A 25,326-nucleotide genomic window follows, 5' to 3' on the forward strand; every position below is an offset into this window, starting at 1 on the left:
GTACAAAACTTACGGAGCCCTTGTTCTAGTAAGCGTATGCAGTGTGGCTACTAGAGAAGACTTCTTGGATTGAGACACAAACTGTTACAGATAATTCTAAGGCACTCTGGCTAATTGGAACAGTCTTTTGAAGATAATAAATCAGGAGCTTTGTAAAAATACCTAATTGTTCACCTAACAACCCACGTGGAGCTCTAAAAGGACTTAATTATTTGAAGTGGTTAGCTTTTTTTTGTCATTTTAAAACCGTCTTTACAGCCTTTGATTATGTTTCTAAAAGTGTTTTGCACTCCTATAGCCCTACTGCCTTAAAAGTTTTATGACTTTGTAACACAGCACCTAAAACTATTTAATACATTTTCCCTGGTCCTTTCTTTTTTTTTTTTTCTTGGTTATGAGTGTTCTTAACCAAGAAGATTACCTATTGTTTAACTGAATGTGTTCTCCCAGGCTGCACAGGCAACTGCTCAAATGCGGTCATAATTCTTGTTTGCCCCTGGGCGGTTGCCAGCAGGGAATAAGGCATTGTGGGAAGTGGTTTCTTTACCTTCCACAACAGGTGTCTTTGTCAGCGCACCTGATTCAGATACCAGTGTGGAAGCACTGAGTCACTGAAGCCAAGGAAAATATGAAAGCCAGAGGAATTGCTTTCACAGCTAGAAAGTGGTCCTGCGAGATAAATCGGAAGCCTTCTGGTGCTAGTGAATGCACGAGAGGAGTCCCAGTATCTTTTCAAGTACTTCTGAAAAGATAAAAAGGAATTAAAAAGGTATGAACTGCCTGACGCTTTAGAATACCTCATCTCCTGATGATCATTTAATCTTTACCGGGTTAGTCAGTGTTGAGTGCGGGAAGAATTTTTAAGAAAAATAATGCTTAAAAGGCACAAGTGCCTTGTAGGGGGAAAAAAAATGAAGTGAAAATGCTTTACCAGCTCCAGCATGGGTCAAACACAGTTTGAAGCTGTTTTAATCTTGAGGATTTATTTAAAGTATTGCATTTTCGGTTTAAAATAAGCCTATTAGTCTTGCTTCTGTTTCCTGGCAGTAAGCAGTAAGGTGTTTCCCCACTCTTTGTGTGTGTGTGTGTGTGTGTGTGTGTGTGTGTGTGTTTGTGTGTCGCAAAACTCTTCTAATCACATTTAAATAGAACAGGGTACTATTTAAGTAATCATGTTCATCTAGGTGGAAATACTTTGGAAAGAGAAGGAAAAATAGGCACTAGAAATTTCATTCCAAGTCTTGTTTTTTGAAAAACAAGCAAACTAAATAACATAATACTACTATGGGTAATTAGGACTAAACATTGTATTTGATTAAAGATAAACATTCCCAGTTTATTTCTAATTCTAACAAATATTTCTCATAGTATTGCACTGTCATACTCTGGAAAAAGCAGAGAAGATAATAGCTTAATTAGAAATACTGGCAAAACAACTTCGGGAGGAGCTTTATCTGCCCTCCTCCCTTTTTATTTGCTTAATACTTTCCCCATGGAATTAGCCTGCATTATATTTCCTGGTGATTTAGGCAACCTTGTAATGATAATTTGGGCAGTTTTCACATTTTTCATCAGGGCACATTGAGGTTCATTTACTGTCTTCAGCTGTACTTAAAAAGACGCTTCTCATAGCTAAGTAAGGCACCAGTAGTTCATTACTATCTGCTGATTTGGGGGTAATTAAAAGAAATCTCTAAGCTTAAAAATAGACAAAGAGAACTTTTATCATGGGAGAATAATAATCAGTTTAGAAATGACAACCTTGTGTTGTTTTCAGAATAACAGCGGAAAACTAAATTCTCTGAAAATCAAGAATTCTGTTTAAAATATTTGTTGTTTTTTTTAATGGGAGAAGAGGAAATGGTTATTAACTGATATTGCAGTCTGTTTCATTTTTATATTTTGGTACTTTTTGTTTTTAACAGAAATACTCAGAGGGGAAAAGGAACCTTTTTTTTTTTTTTTCACGCTTCTTGAGATAATTTTTAATTACACCAAGAATTCTATAAATTCTGAAAATTTAAATGTTACCATCTATTTGTTTGCTGTGAACGTGAAACAAATAAGCAGTAAGAAAATCTACATCTTCTCCAAGAAGACAAATCTTGATATAAGTAATACTGAAGTAAGAAGATAAACTTAAAAAAATTCTCGAGAACATAACATCAATTTTTGTGGTTTTTGGTTTCCTTTTTTTTTTTTTCCCCCATTTTTGCTCTAGGATATTTCCAGTTAGGAGACTTTTTTGAAGTTTAAAGAAGATTTCCAAAAACTCAATTTTCCAGCTGCTCTGTTAAGAATGCAGAAGGTGTTTATAGTATATACTTCCTCCGTAGATAAAGAGACCTCACTCAGTTTTCTACTGGGGGTGAATTTCTAGACAAGCCTATGATAGCAGCTGCTTTTTTTTCCCCTTCTCTGGATTTTTGACACTCCACCCCCTCAGACTCAGGTGGGTGTGTGCATTGGCACCAAGCTGCAATAGGATTTTCCCCTGGGTAGTCTGGTCTGGAGCTGGGACAGCAGCTGCTGCTGTGGAAAGACCAGCTGGCAAGATGATGGAAGAAATCTCCATTATGGTAGCCTATGACGCCCATGTTTTCAGCCAGCTGCACGACGAAGACTTCCTCACTAGTCTGGTGGCCATCAGCAAGCCCAGGTCTATGGTAGGTGGGGCCTTGCACATTCTTCTCGGGCTGTTATTTCTTTTCTAATATGATAGTTGTACTCGTGTAGCAGTTGAGGCATAACTTCCTAGGAATTAAAATAGAAGTATTGCTGTTGACATTGTTACAGCTGCAACAAGGTCTACAGGTTTTCATGGTTTTATTTATATAAGTAAACACTATTATACCTTAGTAGTACATTTAAGGTGTCCCAGAAGTAAAACCTAGGTTAATGCTTTTTTATGTAGTGAGGTTGAAAGAAGTTTTATAATGCCAAACATAATATTTTCCCATGTGTTTGCCTTGTATGTACATATATGGTTATTAGGTGAGGGCTACCTGTACATTTACACATATATAATTCAGTATTTCTGAAGTGGAGCATTTTTACCAGTGGGCCATAACAGAGACATTAAGAATTGAGCTATCTAAAAATCAGATAACTTTCAGTCTTTACGTTATTACTAGGAACTATTATAAATATAATTTTAGTTGGGATTTAAATTTGTAACCTTTTTTTTTTAACCATTCTCCAAGAGTCTTAGTTTGCATGACCTGGCATAATAGAAAAACAAAGTCCTTGCAAATGTTTGTTTCTTCTGTGTAAATGTCATCCTTATATCGGTCATTGATCCATATCTTTTAAACATACTTTCCTGACTGTTGTCATAGTGACCTCTTCTATTCAATAGTACTCAATCATAAGCAACAGAATGAGCAATAATAAAGATTATCTTACTAGTTGTTTTTGTTTAGTCACTAAGTTGTGTCTGAATCTTGTGACCCCATGGACTATAGCCCGCCAGGCTCCTCTGTCCATAGGATTTCCCCAGCAAGAATACTGGAGTGGGTTGCCATTTCCTCCTCCAGGGGGTCTCCCGACCCAGGGATCAAATCCGTGTCTCCTGTGTCTCCTGATTTGCAGGTGAATTCTTTTACCATTGAGCCACCATCTTACTAGTATGAAACCATAATTCTCTATTCTAAGACATAGGAACCTTAACACAATGTGGCAATTTCTTCAAACAATATATTGTAATTAAAAAAAAATGGTGGAGGGGTAACTCATAGGTTAATTTTCAAAGGCTTAAGGGAAATATTAGCTTGATGCAGTATACTGACCTTGTTTCGGTGTACTGTTGACACCATAAAAAAAATCTATAAGGTAATCAGGGAAAATTTGACCACTAATTAGATATTTAGTAATACTGAGAAGTACTCAGTTTGTGTGTGTGCAGTAATATTTTGATTGTGTTTAAAATGATGATTTAGAGAGATGTATGGATATAGTTAATGATTATAAACAAGATAGGTAAGGATAGTTAATGTCTGCAAAGATTCAAAATGGTCCAGTAAAGAGGTTGGTGATGTGGGTAAAACTAAATGAATAGGTGTTGATAATTTTTGAAACAGAAGAGGAGTACATAGGAATTCATTATACTTTCTCATTTTGTAAATGTTTTATAGCTACAGTTTAAAAGAATGAGCTAGATCAAAAAAGCAAAGCAAAAACAAAACCATAATATACTTTTCTAAGTGTTCATTTGTACAAAAATATCCAGCCTATTGCATTCTTTTCCTGTTTAATATACATAATTTATATTTTTATAATTATATGTATTATATGGAGATTATTGTCAATCCTTAGTTAACCATAAATATGTATATATACTAAGTCAGGATAGGTTAGTTCACAGTTGTGAGTAATCTTTAAGCTTCATTTTAGCCATTAATTTTATAATATTCCATCATGAACACTTATCCAGAAAATTCAAAATTCTGTTTCACTGTTTTCTAATAGTCCTATCAAGGTCCTTTTAAGGGATCTGACCTGAGTCTTCAAAAATGTGTAGTAATTTTACAGGTCAAAGGGGAGAAGAACAAAAACAGAGATGTAAAGTAACCCAATGTAGAGGACAGAAGATGTGGAAGAGGTAGGCAGTGACCCGGTCATGGGGAGCCTCGTATACTCAATAAATATAAGACACTTGGGTTGTGTGCTTATACACATACAGAGAGACAGGAAGAGAGAAAATGAATGAATGAATGACTATTGATGTGCTTACCAGGAAACACTCTTCCATATTCTGCATATTGACATATATTATGCCTTGATGCAATTCCAGCTCCCCCTAAGGGGATTTAGCCCAGGAGCTTATTTGACATGAAATTTGGTCACTAGCATGGAAAATCTCAGAGGCATGATAAAGACACAAAATATAGCTCTATACACCGAACTTTTAAATAGTATAAATGTTAGGATGTTAAATTGATTACAGAACATGCTGGAGATTCTTAGTTCTTTTTATTCGGTTTGAAATTTGAAAGAGTTTATTTACTGGTATCATCTTTTGGAAGTGATAGTTTGGTTTTAGTTTGTCTGGGAAAGTTATACTAAAATTGTGGTAAGATAAAATATTTATTATTTGCTTTTGATTCCATATTGAGTTTTCTGCTTTGTCCGAGATGAATCCTTTAAAAAATCGCATAAAAGGGATAAATACTGAGATTTTCCGCAGTATAAAGTAAATTGCTTCTCAGTGTGATTTATTACTGCACTGTAAAGCAAATTACATTCTTACTAACATATAAAATCCCCTGGGTTTAGGTTGACTTTTATAAGGGTATTTAGAAACTTTCCTAGTATAGGATTAATTAATATCTTTCTGTAATTGGACTTTGTTTCATAATGAGAGTTATCTTGATTCCTTAAATGATAGTAATGCCATTAAGTACAGTGGTTTTGGTGTGGACACTGAATCTTTTCTTGTTCATAAGTAACTCTGTGGCTTTCTGACATCTTTGATGGAGACACGGTGAAAAATACATCTCCCGACATTGTACACACAAACCTGAAAGAAAATTTGACTAAACCATACTTACTATTACTACATGTGATGTTCACTTTTTTTTTCCTGCTCTGTTATATTTGTTTTAAAGATAGTTATGTACAACCATTGATTTCAGAAATGTCTTGATTCACACTTTGAAAATATGGCTGTATCCTGTTGATCCTTTAAAAATGAATGATAATGAAGAAAATCACAGATCCCTTTATATAGGCCCTTTTGATAAAACAGATAAGAAAAAAGAATAAGGAAGTCAGGTATAATCTCTCTTTTATCATCCAGATTATTCATACACACACACAACATAAGGTTATACACATCAATACTGTAGTTGCTAAGATAAGCTAAACAAAAGCCTAGAGTGACGATTATTAGAACTTCAGTTCAGTTCAGTCGCTCAGTTGTGTCCGACTCTTTGCAACCCCATGAATCACAGCACGCCAGGCCTCCCTGTCCATCACCAACTTCTGGAGTTTACTCAAACTCATGCCCATCGAGTCGGTGATGCCATCCAGCCATCTCATCCTCTGTCGTCCCCTTCTCCTCCTGCCCCCAATCCCTCCCAGCATCAGGGTATTTTCCAGTGAGTCATCTCTTCACATGAGGTGGCCAAAGTATTGGAGTTTCAGCTTCAGCATCAGTCCTTCCAATGAACACCCAGGACTGATCTCCTTTAGGATGGACTGGTTGGATCTCCTTGCAGTCCAAGGGACTCTCAAGAGTCTTCTCCAACACCACAGTTCAAAAGCATCAATTTTTCAGCACTCAGCTTTCTTCACAGTCCAACTCTCACATCCATACATGACCACTGGAAAAACCATAGCCTTTACTAGATGGACCTTTGTTGGCAAAGTAATGTCTCTGCTTTTTAATATGCTATCTAGGTTGGTCATAGCTTTCCTTCCAAGGAGTAAGTGTCTTTTAATTTCATGGCTGCAATCACCATCTGCAGTGATTTTGGAGCCCAAAAAAATAAAGTCTGACACTGCTTCCACTGTTACCCCGTCTATTTGCCATGAAGTGATGGGACCAGATGCCATGATCTTAGTTTTCTGAATGTTGGGCTTTAAGCCAACTTTTTCACTCTCCTCTTTCACTTTCATCAAGAGGCTTTTTAGTTCCTCTTCACTTTCTGCCATAAGGGTGGTATTAGAACTTAGGAACTTGTAAATTACAGTGTAAATAAGTTGGTATGTAAGGTGAAAATCCAGTCTAATCAAAATGACTCAGAAGCATTGAGAAAGCTACCTCATTGGACACAGTATTCTTGCCTTTCCTTAAATCCAACAGCTTAGTTTTCCTTTTGTTGTTCATTGGCTGAAAGTAACTCTTTCATTTTGAGAAAAAATTGTACCCGTTTCCTCATCCTCCGCTTATTGCAAGGTGCTCACACAGGAATGATAACAACCAATAATAACAACCGAAAGAGGGAGACTCTTAAGTTTTCCTCAGTCAGGGCCTTCTGTCTCCTAGTGGAACCACCAGTGTTCTTCTCTACCATGTTCACCATTTCTAATTATTTTTATACTTGACTAGTGTAAATAAAGGGAAAAGATCACACCTGTTACATTTGTTATGCATTCCAGAAGGAAGCTTTGAATATGTATTTAAATTCAGAATGTATGATTTAATGTTTAAAAATGAATAAACCTAATAACCAATGCATAGTCTGTCAAGCTTGTATATTTCAGGTTAAATGTTAACTTAAGTTCTGCTGAATTATTTCAACTTTTTAATCTATAATGAAGGGAACGTTGTTTTATCCAGTATGTAATGTTATAAACATTTTGGGATTACTGCAATATGCTGGGTATGAATAGAATATCCTTTACCCAAAGATCTCATATTAAAATAAAAGAGACAAGCAAAATCAATATTTATGGGGGTGATATTTACTGTTATCGGGTAGAATGAAGTAGAGAATAGTTACTCAGTGTGGAGGCAGAATTCCAAAGGGGATGGAAGCAATTAATTGAAGCTTTGAAGGCTGAGCAGGTGTTTGCCAGAGAGTGGAAAGTAGTAGGGCCTTTCTGAGCCGGGTGAAAACAGCTTGTGCAAAGGCTGAGGGATTAACTATTTCAGAGGCTTTAAGGTTATAAGGTTCCCAGTTCAAGTTTTACATCTGCTGCTTACTGGAAAATTACTTAGTTTCTCTAAGCATCTGAATGAGGGATATAGTAGCATTACATTACTTGGTTATTTCAAGGATTAAAAGCATTTAGGAGTGAAAGCTCTAATTGTCTCCCCTTGTAACTGCCTGAAGAAAGCCTAAAGGATGAGAATGGTGAGCAGATAAGGCATCATAGGGATGTGGAAGAAGGCGTTGTTGTTTAGTTGATAAGCTGTGTCCGACTCTTTGCGACCCCATGGACTGTAGCCTGCCAGGCTCCTCTGTCCATGAGTTTTCCCAGGCAAGGATATTGGAGTGGGTTGCCACTTCCTTCTCCAGGGGATCTTCCTGACCCAGGGATCAAACCCACATCTCCTGCATTGGCAGGCAGTTCTTTACCACTGAGCCACCAGGGAAGCCCATGGAAGAAGGCAAGGGGTGGACAAATGTACGAGTTGGGTTGCCCTAGTGAATTGCTTTGTTTGGTAGGGGGTCACTATTAGGATATCAGTCTTGTAGAAAACTTGAAGTCTGTTGCCATGCAGATGGTATAGAACAGTGGTCCCCAACCTTTTTGACACCAGGGACCTGTTTTATCAGACAGGGTGTAGGGGATGGTCTGGGGGTAGTTCAAGTACATTAGATTTATTGTGTACTTCATTTCTGTTATTATTCCATCAGCTCCACCTCAGATCATCAAGCTTTAGATCCCAGAGGCTGGGGACCCCTGCTGTAGAAGAGCTTAGATTTGAACCTCAGGATGGTGAGAAGGCAATGTGGCATTAATTGTAGGGATTTATATGGGTGAGACCATCTGCTGAGTAGATATATCAATTATTGCAGGAATGGGCAGTAACGGATTGACAGGCGCCATATTGCCCATGGAGAAAAATTTTAAAGGTCATTACAGCAGGTAAAAAGAATTGACAAGAGTCTGGACTTCTTGACACTTCAGCAGCAAAAGTGTAAATAAAGAAATTTGCCCAGGCACAATGCTTAGTTCTTGTAGTGGATAGGTACAGTAGAATTACTTAGGAAGCAGCAGCAGCTGATCTATACATGAAGAGTAAATGATTGAGATAAATTGCAAATTACTGTCATGTAAACTTTCCACCTTATAAAATTAAAATTGGAAAGATTGTTACTATTGTCAGCTTGAATAGGAAAGTTGGATATTAAGACATGTAATGGAGAAAAGATGGCCCATTTTGGCTTTATTGTGTTCCACATCTAGAAATTCTAGATCACAGCATCACTGTAAGAGACTTGGTTGTTCAGTGGTTTGTCCATTAACAAAAGCTTTTTACCCAGACTAGCACATGTTTATACTCGATTAGCACTGGATATAATGTTCTCAGCAGACAGATACCAGCTTAGCAGCTCTGCACCAGGGAAAGAAGGGAGGTCTTCAGGGAGCTACAGTTTCTGTTGTATAACTGGGAGATGAGGGTGAGCTTTCTAAAATGACTTCCTCCTTATCAGGTTGGCACATAAATTTCATCTCATATGCCAAATTAAAAAGAAAAAAAATTTAGAGCAATTCCTTGTACCAAAGATGGAGAAAAGAATGAAATCAGTAGTTGTTTCTCAGTCCTCATTCTGTATACAAAAATATTGATTAGAATAAAGCTATTGACTCATCCATATTTTTTAATGTTATTATCTGAATATTTTACATTCTGATTGTTATTTCAGTGAACATATTTTGGTAGTATTTCATCATCTTCAGTTTAGCACAGGAAGCCATATCCTCCCTCATTTGGTTTATCAGTTTTGATATAAGTTAAGATTCTTACAGTTGCAGGTAGTAAAATCTTGAGCTATCTTAAACAAGAAGCAGAATTTATCATGTGGGCACTAGGGGATGTTCCTTTAAACACAAGAGCAGGAGTTCAGCATAGCTAGTAGTGGCAAACTATCTCTTGCCATCTAATTAGCTTATCTCTTTGCATCTATTTTATCTCTTTCCCCAAGTTCTTTGCTTTTTCATTCCCATTGCAGAATGTAGCTGCCATACAGCATTCAAATTTATAGTTCTGTCATTTGCAGAGTTAAGTTGTTACCCATTAATCACACCTCTAGATTCTTCAGGGAGAATCTGAGTGACAGGGGAGGTAACATAGTCTGGAGATGAGCCCAAGAGCCAAAGTGTCTGGGTCAAATCCCACTTCACCACCAGTTAGCTCATTTACTTGGGGCAGGTTACTTGACCTCTCTGAGTTTCCTTTCTCTCATCTGTGAATTGGAAGCATGTTAAAAAGTATCTTATAGGCTTAAATCAGTTAATACATTAAAGCATTTAAGAATACCCGGCACATAGTAAGAGGTATATGTGTATGGATTAATATAATTCCAAACTGATTCTCCCTTTACACAGTCTTGAAATAAGAGATTAACATTTAGCAGGACTTAATAAATTCACTTTCTAAAGCTCACTTAGGTTGTTTTGCTGTTAAATATGAAATGATTGAACCAGCTGCTACGACAGTCGTTAGAAATCCTGTTTCAGATGTTGAGAAGTTATCTTCTATACTTGATTCTGGGAGTGGGGTTGATTTGTGAGTTAATTCAAAATATCTTTTTTGGAGTTGTTATAGGAGCAATTGACATGAAATATATAATACCTAGTTTTTGTTTTGTAAAATCATAGCTTGTCCACAATGACTGAAAAATCTTATTCTAGTTTTTTATTTCTTTTAGCACCCATATTAGTATTCAGTTTAATATTTAATTAAAAATATTCATTGGTCTACTCCTGTGTGCTGTGCTGTATTCTTGGCCCTGGAAATCTAGGTGTGAGGTAGAAAGACCTGTATCAATTGCAAATTTTATATTATTTGGAGAGGTAAGACATGAATATTAGCTAATGATAACACTTATCAGCCAGTGATAAGTATTATGCAGAGACTTAAAATGGAATGATATAATTAAATTGTTTAATTAGAGGCTTTATGCTGGGTAATCAGTGAGTGCCTCACTGGTGTCATTTGAGATCTGAATGCCATCCAAGGGGAAATAAGGGAAAAAAGAATGGCTCAGGCAGAGGAAACCTCTGAGAGAAAGCCCCAAAGTGGTACAGAGCTTGATATGTTAACAAAGTCACAAATAATACAGTAGATTATTACCTATATTCATAATTTTGATTTCAGAGGTTAGCTTCAGAGGTTCAGGAAAATATAGATATTTTTCTATCTAAGGTCAAGGACATTGTATTCTGTCCACAATTTCCTAACATAACATTTTAAAAAGAAATTCTTTTTTTAGGGCCCCCTGCACTGCATGTGCCATCTTAGTTCCCTGACAAGGGGTCGAGTCCCTGTCCCCTGCAGTGGAAATGCGGCATCTTAACCACTGCACTGCCATGGAAGTCCCCCCTAACATAACATTTAACTTACATTTTCTGAGACATAAAGACTTTAGGTAACTTTTCCTTTCCTTATGACTGCCTTGGAGAAATTTGACTATACCTGGCAGTTTCTCTCTTCTCCTCCTTTGTTGTTCAGTTGCTCAGTCATGTCCAGCTCTTTTTGACCCCATGGACTGCAGCACGCCAGGCTTCCCTGTCCTTCACTATCTCCCAGAGTTTGCTCAAATTCACGTCCATTGAGTCGATGATGCCATTCAAACATCTCATCCTCTGTCACCCCGGTTCTCCTCCTGCCCTCAATCTTTCCGAGCTTATGGGTCTTTTCCAATGAGCCTGCTCTTAAAAATACTTGTGTGATTGTTTGACTCGTCTCTCACTAACCCATAACCTCCGTGAGAACAGGGCTGTGTCTGTTTTTGTGTACCACTATATCGCTAGCCCAGCATTGTCCCTGGTGCTTTATATGCTCTCTGTACATAGTTAATCGATAGTGTTGCTGGGGGGAAGAAGTGTATATGTGTAAAAGAAGCATATGTGTAATCATGGTCTGCAGTGGATAATGTTTGTAATGATTCAGTTCAGTCGCTCTGTCATGTCCAACTCTTTGTAACCCCGTGGACGCCAGGCAACACTCCAGGCTTCCCTGTCCATCACCAATTCCTGGAGCTTGCTCAAACTCATGTCCACTGCATCAGTGGTGCCATCCAACCATCTGATCCTCTGTCGTCCCCTTCTCCTCCTGCCTTCAATCTTTCCCAGCATCAGGGTCTTTTCCAGTGAATTAGTTCTTTGCATCAGGTGGCCAAAGTATTGGAGCTTTAGCTTCAGTGTAAATCCTTCCAATTAATATTTAGGACTGATTTCTTTTATGATCGACTGGTTTGATCTCCTTGCAGTCCAAGGGACTCTCAAAATGATTGGATACCTTCATAAGATAGGAAAGGTTATTTCAAAATATTTTTATCCTTAGAGCTTCATACTAAATTCTTGTAAAATTTACTGTAGAATTAATTAGTTTAGAGTCTAGTTGAATGGGCTTCCCTGGTGGCTCAGATGGTAAAGAATCCGCCTGCAATGCAGGAGACCTGGGTTCGATCCCTGGGTTGGGAAGATCCCCTGGAGAAGGGAAAGGCTACCCACTCCAGTATTCTTGCCTGGAGAATTCCATGGACAGAGAAATCTGGCAGGCTACAGTCCATGGGGTTGCAACGAGTCAGACACGAGTGAGCGACTTTCACACACACACTAGTTGAATAGTTAAATAATAGTTTTTAACTGTTTAAAAAAATAATGCATTGCTTACTTCTTTAGCTTATTCAGTGATTCATTGAACATGCATACTTCCTACAGGCAATGCCCTGTGTTAACCTTTAAGCTATCTTCAAAGAGACAACAGTCTAATCTGGAAGAGAGCCTTTCCTTGGTGTGCCTGTCACATTGTGTGTGTACCCGGGGCCTCACTGAAATGAACATTCTCTCTGCTCCCCTGAGTTGTACCTTGCAGGTTGTTTTTATTTCTCTTCACTTGGCACAGAATATCTGCAGTCTGGTGTTCTCATGAATAAATAAAGGAGTTGATGGAAAAGACAGTATGGGAAATAGAGATACTATCAAAAGATTTGAACATTTTTTAGCACATTGATTTTTAAACTGTTACAGTTTTACCTTTTGAATAAGTAGTACATTCACATGGTTTAAAATTTCAATACATATAAAATAGCGTCCAGTGAAATTGTTCCTGTTGTCCCAGTGGTGTTCTTCTTTATCAGAAATATTTTATGCAGATACAAGCAAATTGGTGTGTGTTCCTCCCCTCTCTTTTTACAGAAATTTTGGCATCCCATTCATGTTCTATACTTTGCTTTTCCATATGTGTTAGAAATTCTTCTATGTCAGTACATCAAGGATTCCTTATGCAGTTGATAGATGCATAGTATTTCACTGTATGGAATTTTGTAATATGTTTGACCAGCTCCCAATGTATGTGTATTTAGAGTTGTTCCCAGTATTTTGTTGCTACAAACTGGTGCAGTAAATAACCTTTTGCGTGTCATTTCACAAAAGTGTTAGAATATCCATATATCCAGTTCCTGGGGGTGGAATCGCTGGGTTGAAGGGTATGTGCATTTTGTAATTTTGATATATAAGCCAAATTGCTGTCCTTCAAAGATGTATCGTTTCACCCACCAGCAGAGTATATCTGTGCCCTTTTAAAGGTGAAAACTTTTGATTAACATTCTAAAGAAAAAATGGAAAATTTTCAGGTCGTTATATGGAGAAGAAAGATGTTACAGATGAAGAGGGAGCACTTTGAGAAGCACACAGGAGAAATAGCATGTCTGGGAATTTTATCTGTTTGATCTAGCTAGAATATGAGAGGAAGGCCAGGAAGTGGTAAGAAAATAGGTGTTGGTCGTGGAGGGTTTTGTGTGTAATGCTAAGGGAGCGATATTTTCATTCTATAGATGAAGGTTTTGAGTAGGAAAATGATGTACTAAAGTTGATTAATACATATTACAGAAAGAATAGCTGTTTGTATCATTTATTTAAAGGGAAGCATACCAAATAGCTCTACTCCCTAAAGATCTTGCAACTTAGTTTTTTATCGTTAATGAGTAAAATAATGTTGATTATACAATAAAATTTGGGAAAAAAATATAAATAAATAATAAAAGGCAAAAATTACTAATAATTTTACCACTCAGAAATTCTATCCAAAGAACTCCTGTGGTCCTTAAAACAATGAAAGAGAATCAATATATGTATTAGGTTAGAAAAGACAGTGATTTCCAAAGACAACCACTTGTTAAGAGTTGTTATTTCTCCCAGAAAGGAGAAGAGAAAAAGGGGTAATTTACAGCATAGTTGTTAATGTAAGCATATAAAATGAAGGCCTTATCTTAAACAGATAGGTGCCTATTAGAGACAAAGAACCATTTTTGTTTTCTTTAAGGACCTTTGTTGTTTTTCAGTCACTCAATTGTTTCTGACTCTTTGTGACCCCATGGACTGCAGCATGCCAGGCTTCCCTGTCCTTCACTCTCCCAGAGCTTGTTCAAACTTACATCCATTGAGTAGGTGATGCCATCCAACCATCTCATCCTCTGTCGTCCCCTTTTCCTCCTACCTTCAATCTTTCCCAGCATCAGGGTCTTTTCTAGTGAGTTGGCTCTTCACATCAGGTGATCAAAGTATTGGAGCTTCAGCATCAGTCCTTCCAGTGAATATTCAGGACTGATTTCTTTTACGATTGACTGGTTGGATCTCCTTGCAGTCCAAGGGACTCTCAAGAGTCTTCTCCAACATCTTACTACAAACCTTTAAGTTTGTATACATGTAACCTGATTACATGTATTGTTTTTCCTCTTTATGACATTTCATTGGCAGGTACTTCTCTAATTAGGATCTCAGCAATTATCAGCCATGCAAAATGTCTGCTAAGTTTCAGAAAGCTGGAGTGCACTGTTCATACTCAGGAGTTCTCTTATGGAATAATCCTAGTAGTTTTAGTAACCAGGTCTTCCTTTTGTAGGGTCCACTGAAACAGTTTGTGGCAGATCCTTTCCAGGCTGTTCTTTGAAAACAGGATTTGAGAACATCATTTCCAAGTCACTATTGTTCTCTTTAAATGCATGTGTCCTACCAGTGCATGCTTCAGAAGTACATTAAAATACCTTCAAATAATTTTTACCTCCTTAATTAGATCCTAAGAATTATGAGGGGAAGAGGAGGAAGGTCCTAGGTGCATTTACTGAACTATCTGTTGGAGAACTCCAAACTGGTAGATTGTGACAATAATTTTGGTGTTTTGGGATTCAATATATCCCAAGATAGTGGTAAAACTCATACAGTATGTGATAAATGCTGCAATCAGCAAAATCTCTTAATTGTTAAAAGGTGACTTTTGGTTAGAAGCCCAAAAGCTCTGCAGTGCCCTCTAACCTAACAGTCACACTTACATTAATTTGACTCCTTCATGTGAAATGATCATTTTTATTGCTCTTGCCTAAAAGGTGCAAATTGCTTTCTCTCTTGGGTGTAGGCTGTTGAGGTTTCTTCTTATTAAAGAGACAGGAAATGTATCTTCCATTTAAAGGATTAATGTCGTCTGTAAATGTGTACTCTAATTTGTCATTGACTTGAACTCTTCGAAGAAGATATGAAAAACAAGGGATAGCTTAGGACCCACGACTCTTGTTCATGAATGAAATGTTTTGAAGGACCAGCCTTTCCAATGATGGAAGGGTGCAGAGAGGATATGACAGAAGACTGCAGTACGCCAGAATATATTTTGTCTCTAACCAAGACGGCCACGACTGAGTTGGCTGGACTCACGAGTTCCTTTTTCTCCTACAAAGGACTTTTACCTATTTCTTCAGGAAGTGAGTACTCTTCTATAATCATTGATGGGAATGGAATTTAGCACACTGCATTTGATGCAAGAAGGTTGACACTGGACCCAAAGAGATCATTTGTTAACAGACACTTGCCAAGACACAAGGACATTTTTTCAAACCCTACCAGGTCAAAACATGGTAGATATTCTACAAAATTGGGCAAATAAGTAATTGGAATAACTGAGCGAAAACTATTCATTTCTGGTAATTAGAAACAAGAGAAACTGTCCTGTGAATTTTCCAGAATTAAGAATACTGAAAATATTTAAAGGATATACAAATTTCTAGTGATATTGATATCCCACAGTAAATTACCACGTCTCCCCTAAGCAATCTTCAAGGGAAAAACAGAAATAAGAACTATGTAAAATAAAGGTACTAATTCCATCTGGAGTGAAATGAAGGCATTCAGCCTACTCAATCTTTCAAACTATATAGAAGTTTTTTTTAAAATATATTGAACATGATATAAAATGACTGTGAATTCATACTGAAAAATTTCACTCACCAGTGACCTATTTAGACCAAACCCATAGGTTTCAGCTTGCTTCTGGCTGCAGGAGCCAGGGCCCAGCCGTGCAGGACGAGTGTGACATGGACTGGGTGACCACAGCACTGCTGACGTTGGACTGGTCCACCTTTCTCTAAGCACCTCTAGAGCCCAGCTGCTTGTGTAGATCCTCGGTCTTCCCTAGCTTTAGAGAATTTTTTGTAGGACAGTAAGGTACTTGTCTTCGGTACCCTTACAAAGGGAAAGAATTAATTTCCTTTATTGACTGTGCACTGATTTCATGTTAAGAGACTTAGAGTAAGAATAGAAAATTAGTAGACTCACAAATTAAGATGAAAGGGGATTGACATAATAAGGAACGTAAGGCTCGGGGTCCACAAGTTCTATAGTATTATAACAAGTTCCATGGTATTATATTTCATCTTCTTTTATTATTTATTTTTAATTGACAGATAATTGCTTTACAGAGTTTTGTTCTCTGTCAAACCTCAACATGAATTAGCCATCAGTTCAGTTCAGTCGCTCAGTCGTGTCTGACTCTTTGCGACCCCATGAATTGCAGCACGCCAGGCCTCCCTATCCATCACCAACTCCCGGAGTTTACTCAAACTAATGTCCATTGAGTCGGTGATGCCATCCAGCCATCTCATCCTCTGTCGTCCCCTTCTTCTCCTGCCCCCAATCCCTCCCAGCATCAGGGTCTTTTCCAATAAGTCAGCTCTTTACATCAGGTGGCCAAAGTATTGGAGTTTCAGCTTCAGCATAGGTATACATATATCCTGGGTTTCATCTTAATAGTGATAAAATGATACAATAAAAAGAATCACATTATTTTTAAACTTTATTTAATTCAATTAACTCATTATTTTTTTTTAAGTCATTTAACCTTCACAACAAAACTTTAGGCTTATTTTACAGATGGTCAGGCTGAAGCAGGGGTTCAGAAGATAGCTCAAGGATACACTGCAAGAAAGTAGCAAAGTCAGAATTTGAACACAGGCTCCCTGGCTCTGGGACAGTGTTCTTAATCATTAATCAAAATGCATGGCATTAAAAAAAAAAGATAAAATGTTTTATTTGCGTTCAAAACAAAACAAAATACATGGCATTATGCTTGGCTCTCACTCATTAGTTATTATACTATAATACTATACTTATTATATAAGTTATTGTATAACCTTGAGATTATATATCCCTTTGATTATCAGAATCCTGAACTTTTCTACACCTAAAAAGTTTCTAAGGAAGATGGTAAGTTAGACATTAAATCTATAATTAGAGTTTGTTTAATTTCTTGAAGGTGAATGATTGCTCTAACAGTGATCGGCCCTGTTATTTACTGTCTTTCGGGTGTGTGGATATTAAGGTAAACATGCTTCAGTTCAGTTCATTCGTGTCTGACTCTTTGAGACCTCATGAACTGCAGCACGCCAGGCCTCCCTGTCCATCACCAACTCCTGGAGTCCACCCAAACCCATGTCTGCTGTGTCGGTGATGCCATCCAACCATCTCATCCTCTGTCATCCCCTTCTCCTCCCGCCCTCAATCTTTCCCAGCATCAGAGTCTTTTCCAATGAGTCAGTTCTTTGCATCAGGTGGCCAAAGTATTGGAGTTTCAGCTTCAACATCAGTCCTACCAATGAACACCCAGGACTGATCTCCTTTAGGATGGACTGGTTGGATCTCTTTGCAGTCCAAGAGACTCTCAAGAGTCTTCTCCAGCACCACAGTTCAAAAGCATGCTTACCTAAATTCTAAAAGCTCCATGTTTGACTCGGAGTTCTATACATGAAAAGATTCTTCCGTTAGCAGGCATGCTTACAATGAATAAGTAAAGCAGTTAATAGTTTTGTCTGTTTTGAATTTCCCTAATTGTGTAGAAGGCATATGCTAACAAGAAAGTTATTGTTTGAATGTGGAACTGCTGCCGTCTTACTTGAATCTCACTTTTCAGTCTATTTATTCAAATACGTCTGTGAACTTACTGTTGTAATGGAAAAAAAAAACTTTGATAGTCCAGAAACTGGCACTTTAGAAGAAGATTGGACAGGTACAAAAATGACTTATACTAAAAATTATCTTAAGTGAAGTGAAGTTGCTCAGTCGTGTCTGACTCTTTGCGACCCCATGGACTGTAGCCCACCAGGCTCCTCCATCCATGAAATTTTCCAGGCAAGAGTACTGGAGTGGGTTGCCATTTCCTTCTCCAGGGGATCTTCCTGACCCAGGGATCGAACCCGGGTCCCCCACATTGCAAGCAGACGCTTTACCATCTGAGCCACCAGCTTCATTTATCTTAAATGAAGGGTACTTAATTATACAAAGGCAATCTATTTTTTAGTAGCTTGTGTATCAAATGTATAAAGGGCCCAGTGTGGATAGCTAGCATTTTGGTTGACAGACTCAGGACCCAGAAAAGTCTAGCTGAAACAGTGTGTCCATGAAACTTAGTAGGGCAAAGAGTAACATGTGGGATTCAAATCCAGAATTGTGTGTAGTATAGCATGTTAATAGCATTTTATAGATGTTTTTAGCCATTAAAAGTGAACTTGTCTTAGTATTAATAAAACTAAATTTTTATTAACTATGTACTTTGCACCCAGTAATGTTAGTGGAGTTAGTGCTACGCTTACAGAAGAGAGCAAGGTAAGTGGGGTTCCTACCTCCACGGGATTTACAGTCTAATTGGCAAAATAGATGTTAAACAATCACACAAAATGTTATGAATTTTATGAAGAGAGAGGAAGACCTGAGTCCTAAGGGAATTTTTAGGGAGATCTAGTCCAAATCAGAGGGATTAGGCTCTGTGGGAACACAGAGGGCGAACTGATCTAAGTTAGGGGTCAGGGGACCTGAGGGACAAGGAGGATTTAGTCAACCAAAGAGAATGAGGGGAAGGGGTCGGGTGTTCTAATAAGAGCAGAAAGTGTATTCTAAGTTTCAGGAGTGAGCAGGAAAACGTAAAGAAATGGAGCAGAGAGAGTTGGCTAAGGGAAGCAAAGAATGGCTTGAAGTTAGGCTAGAGAAGAGAGTGGGCTTTAATAGCCATGTTAAGGAAATTGGACTTCATGCACAGGGCGATGTAATGCTGTTTCAAGGTTTTAAGCAGGGAAGATCTTAATTTTATGGCACTGTCAGAAACACTAAGCTAATGATTTAAACATGGCAATGCATTTGACCTTTCTGCTTCTGAATTTTCTCATCTTTAGAGTGAGAGTCTTGGGTTAACCATTTCAGATCAAAGATCTCTAATGTGCGTGTAAATCTTCTGAAAGTATCGTGTCTAGGAAGAAGTAACACAGCATTTTTCATCTGTTCTGCTCTGATTCTATTTTTCTTCCTTTCAGATTGGAATATAAGTTTTGTTATGGAGCATATTTTAGTATTTTAGAGTACAGAAAGTACTCTAATGATTCCTCTGATGTGGTGGGGTTTTTTTCCCCTAAAGTAGAATTTTGTCATCAGAAAGGTAATATAGATGTATTATGGAAAAAATTTTAAATGTGGAAAATAATGAGAAGGAAATAATAGTGATGGATATAGTGATTCTAAAATACTTGGAATAAAAAGTAAAATAAAATAAAATACTTGGAATATAGCTAGAATGAAAGGTACAGGCTGGTATTGTTGTCGTTGTTCAGTTGTCCAGCCATGTCTGACTCTTTGCAACCACATGGGCTGCAGCATGCCAGGCCTCCCTGTCCCTCACCATCTCCTGGATAGGCTGGTTTCAAATCTTATCAAAAGGGCAATTCCGCTGCTGGGATAGCAGAACATTGGAGGTCCAATAATAGTCTTCAGATTTCTGAAGGACTATTGTGTGGAAGTTGGAATAAAAGGCAGAATCCTGGTTAATGAATATAGGCTGCTAGAGATACAGATTTCAACTCAGAAGTGGGAAAAACAAAACTAACAATTAGAACTTTCACTGGAAGGTTAGTAAGTTCTTCTGAATGCCTGTAAGTGTTCCAGTAAAGTGCTACATATGTTTAAGCAGTATATAGTCACTTAGGGATAATACTGAGGACATCCCAACATCAGCTAGGAAGTTAAATTATATGAACTTTGACTCCATAATCAAGGGTTTTATTTTGGAATCTTAATTTTTTACATATTTTGAGGAACACATAACTGACTTGAATAATTTAATGCTTGATTAAGAAAGAAAAGTAATTTAAACCTCTAGGTGTCTCGACTTTGAAGAAATGCTGGAAGTTTTAAACTAATTTTTAGGTATGTCATTTTTTGGTGTACAGTTGTGGCATTGGTTATATTCACCACTATTTATTTCTAAAGCAGTTTCACCCACCTCCCCCCCACCCCCGATTACAGAAATCTGTTCATCAAGCCGTTCTTCCCTATTGCCCTCCTTTCTCCTAACCCCTCGTCACCTCTCATCTACTTTGTGTCTCAGTGAAATGCCTATTCTAGGTATTTCATACAAGTGGAATCATAGAATATTTGTCCTCCTATCTGGCTTATTTTACTTACTGTAATGTTTTGCAGTTCATCCATGCTGTATGATATTAGAACTTCATTCCTTTTTATAACTGAAGACATCCTGTTGTATGTATATACTATATGAGCACATTTTGTTTCTCTGTTCATCTGTTGTTAGACATGTGGATTGTTCCCTTATTTTGGCTGTTGTGAATAATGCTACAGTGAACATGGCTGTACAAGTGTCTGTTTGAGTCCTTGTTTTTTATTCTTTTCAGTATATACCTAGGAGTGAAATTGCTTCAGTTGGTAAAGAATCCACCTGCAATGCAGGAGACCCCCGTTCGATTCCTGGATTGAGAAGATTCGTTGGAAAAGGGATAGGCTACCCACTCCAGTATTCTTGGGTTTCCCTTGTGGCTCAGCTGGTAAAGAATCCACCTGCAATGCAGGAGACCTGGGTTCAATCCCTGGGTTGGGAAGATCCTCTGGAGAAGGGAATGGCTACCCACTCCAGTATTCTGGCCTGGAAAATTCCATGGACTCGCAAAGAGTTGGACACAACTGAGTGACTTTTATTTTCATTTTCAAGTTAAATGTAGAATTATCCTACAGAGGAACCACCATGGTGCTTTCCATGGGGGCTGAACGACTTTGCATTCCTATCAGCAGCTTAGGAAAGTTCTAATTTCTCTACTGCCTCAGTAACATTCTTAACACTTTTCTGACTTTTTGTTTTTGTTTTTATTCTAGCCATCCTCATGGATGTGAACTGGTTATCTCGTTGTGGTTCTAATTTGCATGTCTTTCTGATGACTAATGATGTTGAGTATTTCTCATTCGTGCTTATTAGCCATTTATTTCTCTGGAGAAATGACTACTCAACTCCTTTGCCCATTTTTAACTGTATCAGTTCAGTTCAGTTGCTCAGTCATGTCCGACTCTTTGTAACCCCATGAACTGTAGCACACCAGACCTCTCTATCAATCACCAACTCCTGGAGTTTACCCAAACCCATGTCCATTGAGTTGGTTATGCCATCCAACCATCTCATCCTGTCATCCCCTTCTCCTCCTGCCCCCAATCCCTCCCAGCATCAGGGTATTTTCAAATGAGTCAGCTGTTCACATCAGGTGGCCAAAATATTGAGTTTCAGCTTCAGCATCAGTCCTTCCAATGAACACCCAGGACTGATCTCCTTTAGGATGGACTGGTTGGATTTCCTTGCAGCTCAAGGGACTCTCAAGAGTCTTCTCCAACACCACAGTTCAAAAGCATCAATTCTTCAGTACTCAGCTTTCTTTATAGTTCAACTCTCACATCCTCACATGACTACTGGAAAAACCATAGCCTTGACTTGACTAGCCTTTGTTGACAAAGTAATGGCTCTGCTTTTTAGTATGCTGTCCAGGTTTGGTCATCACTTTCCTTCCAAGGAGTAAGCGTCTTTTAATTTCATGGTCACAGTCACCATCTGCAGTAATTTTGGAGCCCAAGAAAATAATAACTGCATTGTTTGGTGGAATTGTAAGAGTTCTTTATATATACAGGATATCAAACTCTTATTAGATATATGATTCAAAAATATTTTTTCTCATTCTGTAGATTGTCTTTTGACTTTCTTCATGTTCCTTGCATAAAATTTTTAATGTTGATGAAGTCCAATTTACTTTTTTTGGTTTGTGTCAAGATATTTTTCAGTTCAGTTCAGTCGCTCAGTCATGTACAACTCTTTGCGACCCCATGAACTGCAGCACGCTAGGCCTCCCTGTCCATCACCAACGCCCGGAGTCCACCCAAACCCATGTCCATTGTGTGGGTGATGCCATCCAACCATCTCATCCTCTGTCATCCCCTTCTCCTCCTGCCCTCAATCTTTCCCAGCATCAGGGTCTTTTCACATGAGTCAGCTCTCCGCATCAGGTGGCCAAAATATTGAGTTTCAGCTTCAGCATCAGTCCTTCCAATGAATACCCAGGACTGATCTCCTTTAGGATGGACTGGTTGGATCGCCTTGCAGTCCAAGGGACTCTCAAGAGTCTTCTCCAACACCACAGTTCAAAAGCATCAATTCTTTGGTGCTCAGCTTTCTTTATAGTCCAACTCTCACATCCATACATAACTACTGGAAAAACCATAGCCTTGACTAGATGGACCTTTGTTAGCAAAGTAATGTCCTTGCTTTTTCATATGCTGCCTAGGTTGGTCATAATTTTCCTTCCAGGGAGTAGGTGTCTTTTAATTTCATGGCTGCAATCACCATCCGCAGTGATTTTGGAGCCCAGAAAAATAAAGTCAGCCACTGTTACCACTGTTTCCCCATCTATTTGCCATGAAGTGATGAAACCAGATGCCGTGATCTTAGTTTTCTGAATGTTGAGCTTTAAGCCAACTTTTTCACTCTCCTCTTTCACTTTCATCAGGAGGCTCTTTAGTTCTTCTACACTTCTGCCATGAGGGTGGTATCATCTGCATATCTGAGCTTATTGATACTTCTCCAGGCAATTTTGATTCCAGCCTGTGCTTCTTCCAGACCAGCGTTTCTCATGATGTACTCTGCATATAAGTTAAATAAGCAGAGTGACAATATACAGCCTTGACGTACTCCTTTTCCTATTTGGAACCAGTCTGTTGTTCCATGTCCAGTTCTAACTGTTGCTTCCTGACCTGTATACAGGTTTCTCAAGAGGCAAGTCAGGTGGCCTGGTATTCCCATCTCTTTCAGAATTTTTCACAATTTTTTGTGATCCACACAAAGTCTTTGGCATAGTCAATAAAGCAGAAATAGATGTTTTTCTGGAACTCTCTTGCTTTTTCAATGATCCAGCGGATGTTGACAATTTGATCTCTGCTTCCTCTGCCTTTTTGAAAACCAGCGTGAACATCTGGAAGTTCACGGTTCACATATTGCTGAAGCCTGGCTTGGAGGATTTTGAGCATCACTTTCTAGCATGTGAGATGAGTGCAGTTGTGGGGTAGTTTGAGCATTCTTTGGCATTGCCTTTCTTTGGGATTGGAATGAATACTGACCTTTTCCAGTCCTGTGGCCACTGCTGAGTTTCTTGACATAAAACATCATAAAATTCATAAAAACATCTGTTTAAGAGAGTGAACTTTTATGTAATTTAATAAGAGTGCAAACTGTTCATGTGAAAATGTGCAGAATAGCATATATAGATATACATAGTTGTTGCTCAGTCGTATCCAATTCTTTGTGACCCCATGGACTGTAGCCCACCAGACTCCTCTGTCCATGGAATTTTCCAGGCAAGAATACTGGAGTGGATTGCCATTTCCCACTCCAAGGGATCTTCCTGACCCAGAGGTTGAACTTGCATCTCCTGTGTTTCCTGCCTTACAAGCAGATTCTTTACCCTCTGAGTCATGCAGAATAACATAGTATCTAAACTGAATGAAAATTTGTATGAGTTGTTTTGTTTCCTTCTCTAAGCTTTATCTTTCTGTGAAAAGGTTCCAATTTACTTATGAAGGATGTTTTGAGATTTTTAACTTAATGCTTACCGAATCTGGGAATGTGCTTGTAAGACTAGCAGTAAATTTTGTGAGCATATTATCTGCTTAGTAATGACATCATCTGTCTTATTAGATTTCAAGATGTTGAAAATAGCTCATTCAAATACTCCTATTACGTGATTGAATGATTACTTATTGTTATAAAAATCAAAGCTCCCTTGTTACTGCTATGATTCTTTTCGACTGCTGAATATAGAGACACATGACTAAACAGAAAGATCCTTACTGCTCCCAGGTATTAGACTCTACTTGCCTTGATGGTGTAGAAAGGAGATAGTCGTGACTCTGGAGATAGTGATTTTTAAACTCCTCCAGAACTAGGATGGGTTTTATTCCAGATATCCCAGTTTTCTCCCTGGAGCTTCTGTGTTAATGCTGACTAGACTCAGAGTAATACAACAAGCCCTGGTCAGTTAGGGAATGTCCTTTTATTGCTCTGTTTCTGGAATTGTTATTCACAGTAGCTCCTACCCTTGGCAGACCTGAGTTTGTTTTGCAGTCAAATGAGTGACAAGATAAGATTTGATTTTTACTTCCGAACAAAGTATTTTCACTTCTGAATTAAAGTATAAATTGAGCTGGGTAATAAGCATTTATGTTTTCACAGACTCATTGTTTGATAAAATAAAAACATAAAAAACCGATTGATGGCATTGTCCATGGCTGGCAGGTGTTAATGACATATAAGCCATGTGTTCCGCATCCACACGAGACAGATGCTTGTGTTCTGTTCTGTAGGTTTTACTGCTTTTCTCTGCCGGTGGTGGTTTAGGTGCTCAGCCACGTCTGACTCCATGGACTGTAGCCCGCTAGGCTCTTCTGTCCATTGGATTTTCCAGGCAAGAATACTGGAGTGGGTTGTCATTTCCTTCTCCAGGGGATCTTCCCGACCCAGGGATCAAACCCAGGTCTCCTACACTGCGAGCAGAGTTTTTACCAACTGAATTGCCAGGGGAGCACTTTTCTCTGCCGGTAGCCTCTCAAATTTATCCCACAACAGTGGGCCAGGCAAGAGAATATGAACAGAATAGCGCACATCCATTGTCTTGGAATAGTAGCCCAAAGGACTGGATACTTGTTTTATCCTTATACAAGCTGGAGCTGTGCATTTGTAAGTGGCAAGGGTGTGTACCATGCCTTATTACAGGAAATACCTAAAAGCCAAATATGTGGTCTTCGATCTCAAGAATTTTCAGTGTCTTCAGAAAAGAACACACCCACATCTAGAAATGTCTTAAAAGCAAAGTATAGATAAGTAAAGATGAGTTGGACACAAACTGAATCTGTTTTTGACAGTGCCAGCTGTGTCTAGTCAGATAAGTTTGTTATGGAAATGTGTATCAATCTAAAAGATAAGTCATGTCAGGTAGTTAAAATTAACTGTGAATTCATTCTCTTCTAGATTTTCAAGAAAGGAATCCTTTAACAATCAAATTTATCTCAGACGTTCAT

At 38.3% G+C, this 25,326-nt stretch overlaps 1 protein-coding gene across 6 annotated transcripts in view; it reads left to right on the plus strand.

Annotated features, from left to right (window-relative positions):
- The window catches only part of RABGAP1L (RAB GTPase activating protein 1 like), a 677,120-nt gene that overhangs the window by 588,284 nt on the left and 63,510 nt on the right, over nucleotides 1-25,326 (plus strand). The window contains exons 1-2 of one of the 6 annotated variants that reach the window (XM_061160761.1): nucleotides 544-769; nucleotides 1,926-2,666. The exons of 4 other annotated variants lie outside the window; for them this stretch is intronic. In XM_061160761.1, the coding sequence (XP_061016744.1) occupies nucleotides 2,556-2,666 (111 nt within the window). In that variant the 5' untranslated portion in view covers nucleotides 544-769; nucleotides 1,926-2,555. Of the gene's footprint in view, nucleotides 1-543; nucleotides 770-1,925; nucleotides 2,667-25,326 lie in introns of those variants that run through there. One more of the 6 variants, XM_061160759.1, reaches the window with a different exon arrangement.

The sequence above is a fragment of the Dama dama genome, chromosome 14 (genome assembly GCF_033118175.1).
Source record: "Dama dama isolate Ldn47 chromosome 14, ASM3311817v1, whole genome shotgun sequence".
Lineage (NCBI taxonomy): Eukaryota > Metazoa > Chordata > Mammalia > Artiodactyla > Cervidae > Dama > Dama dama.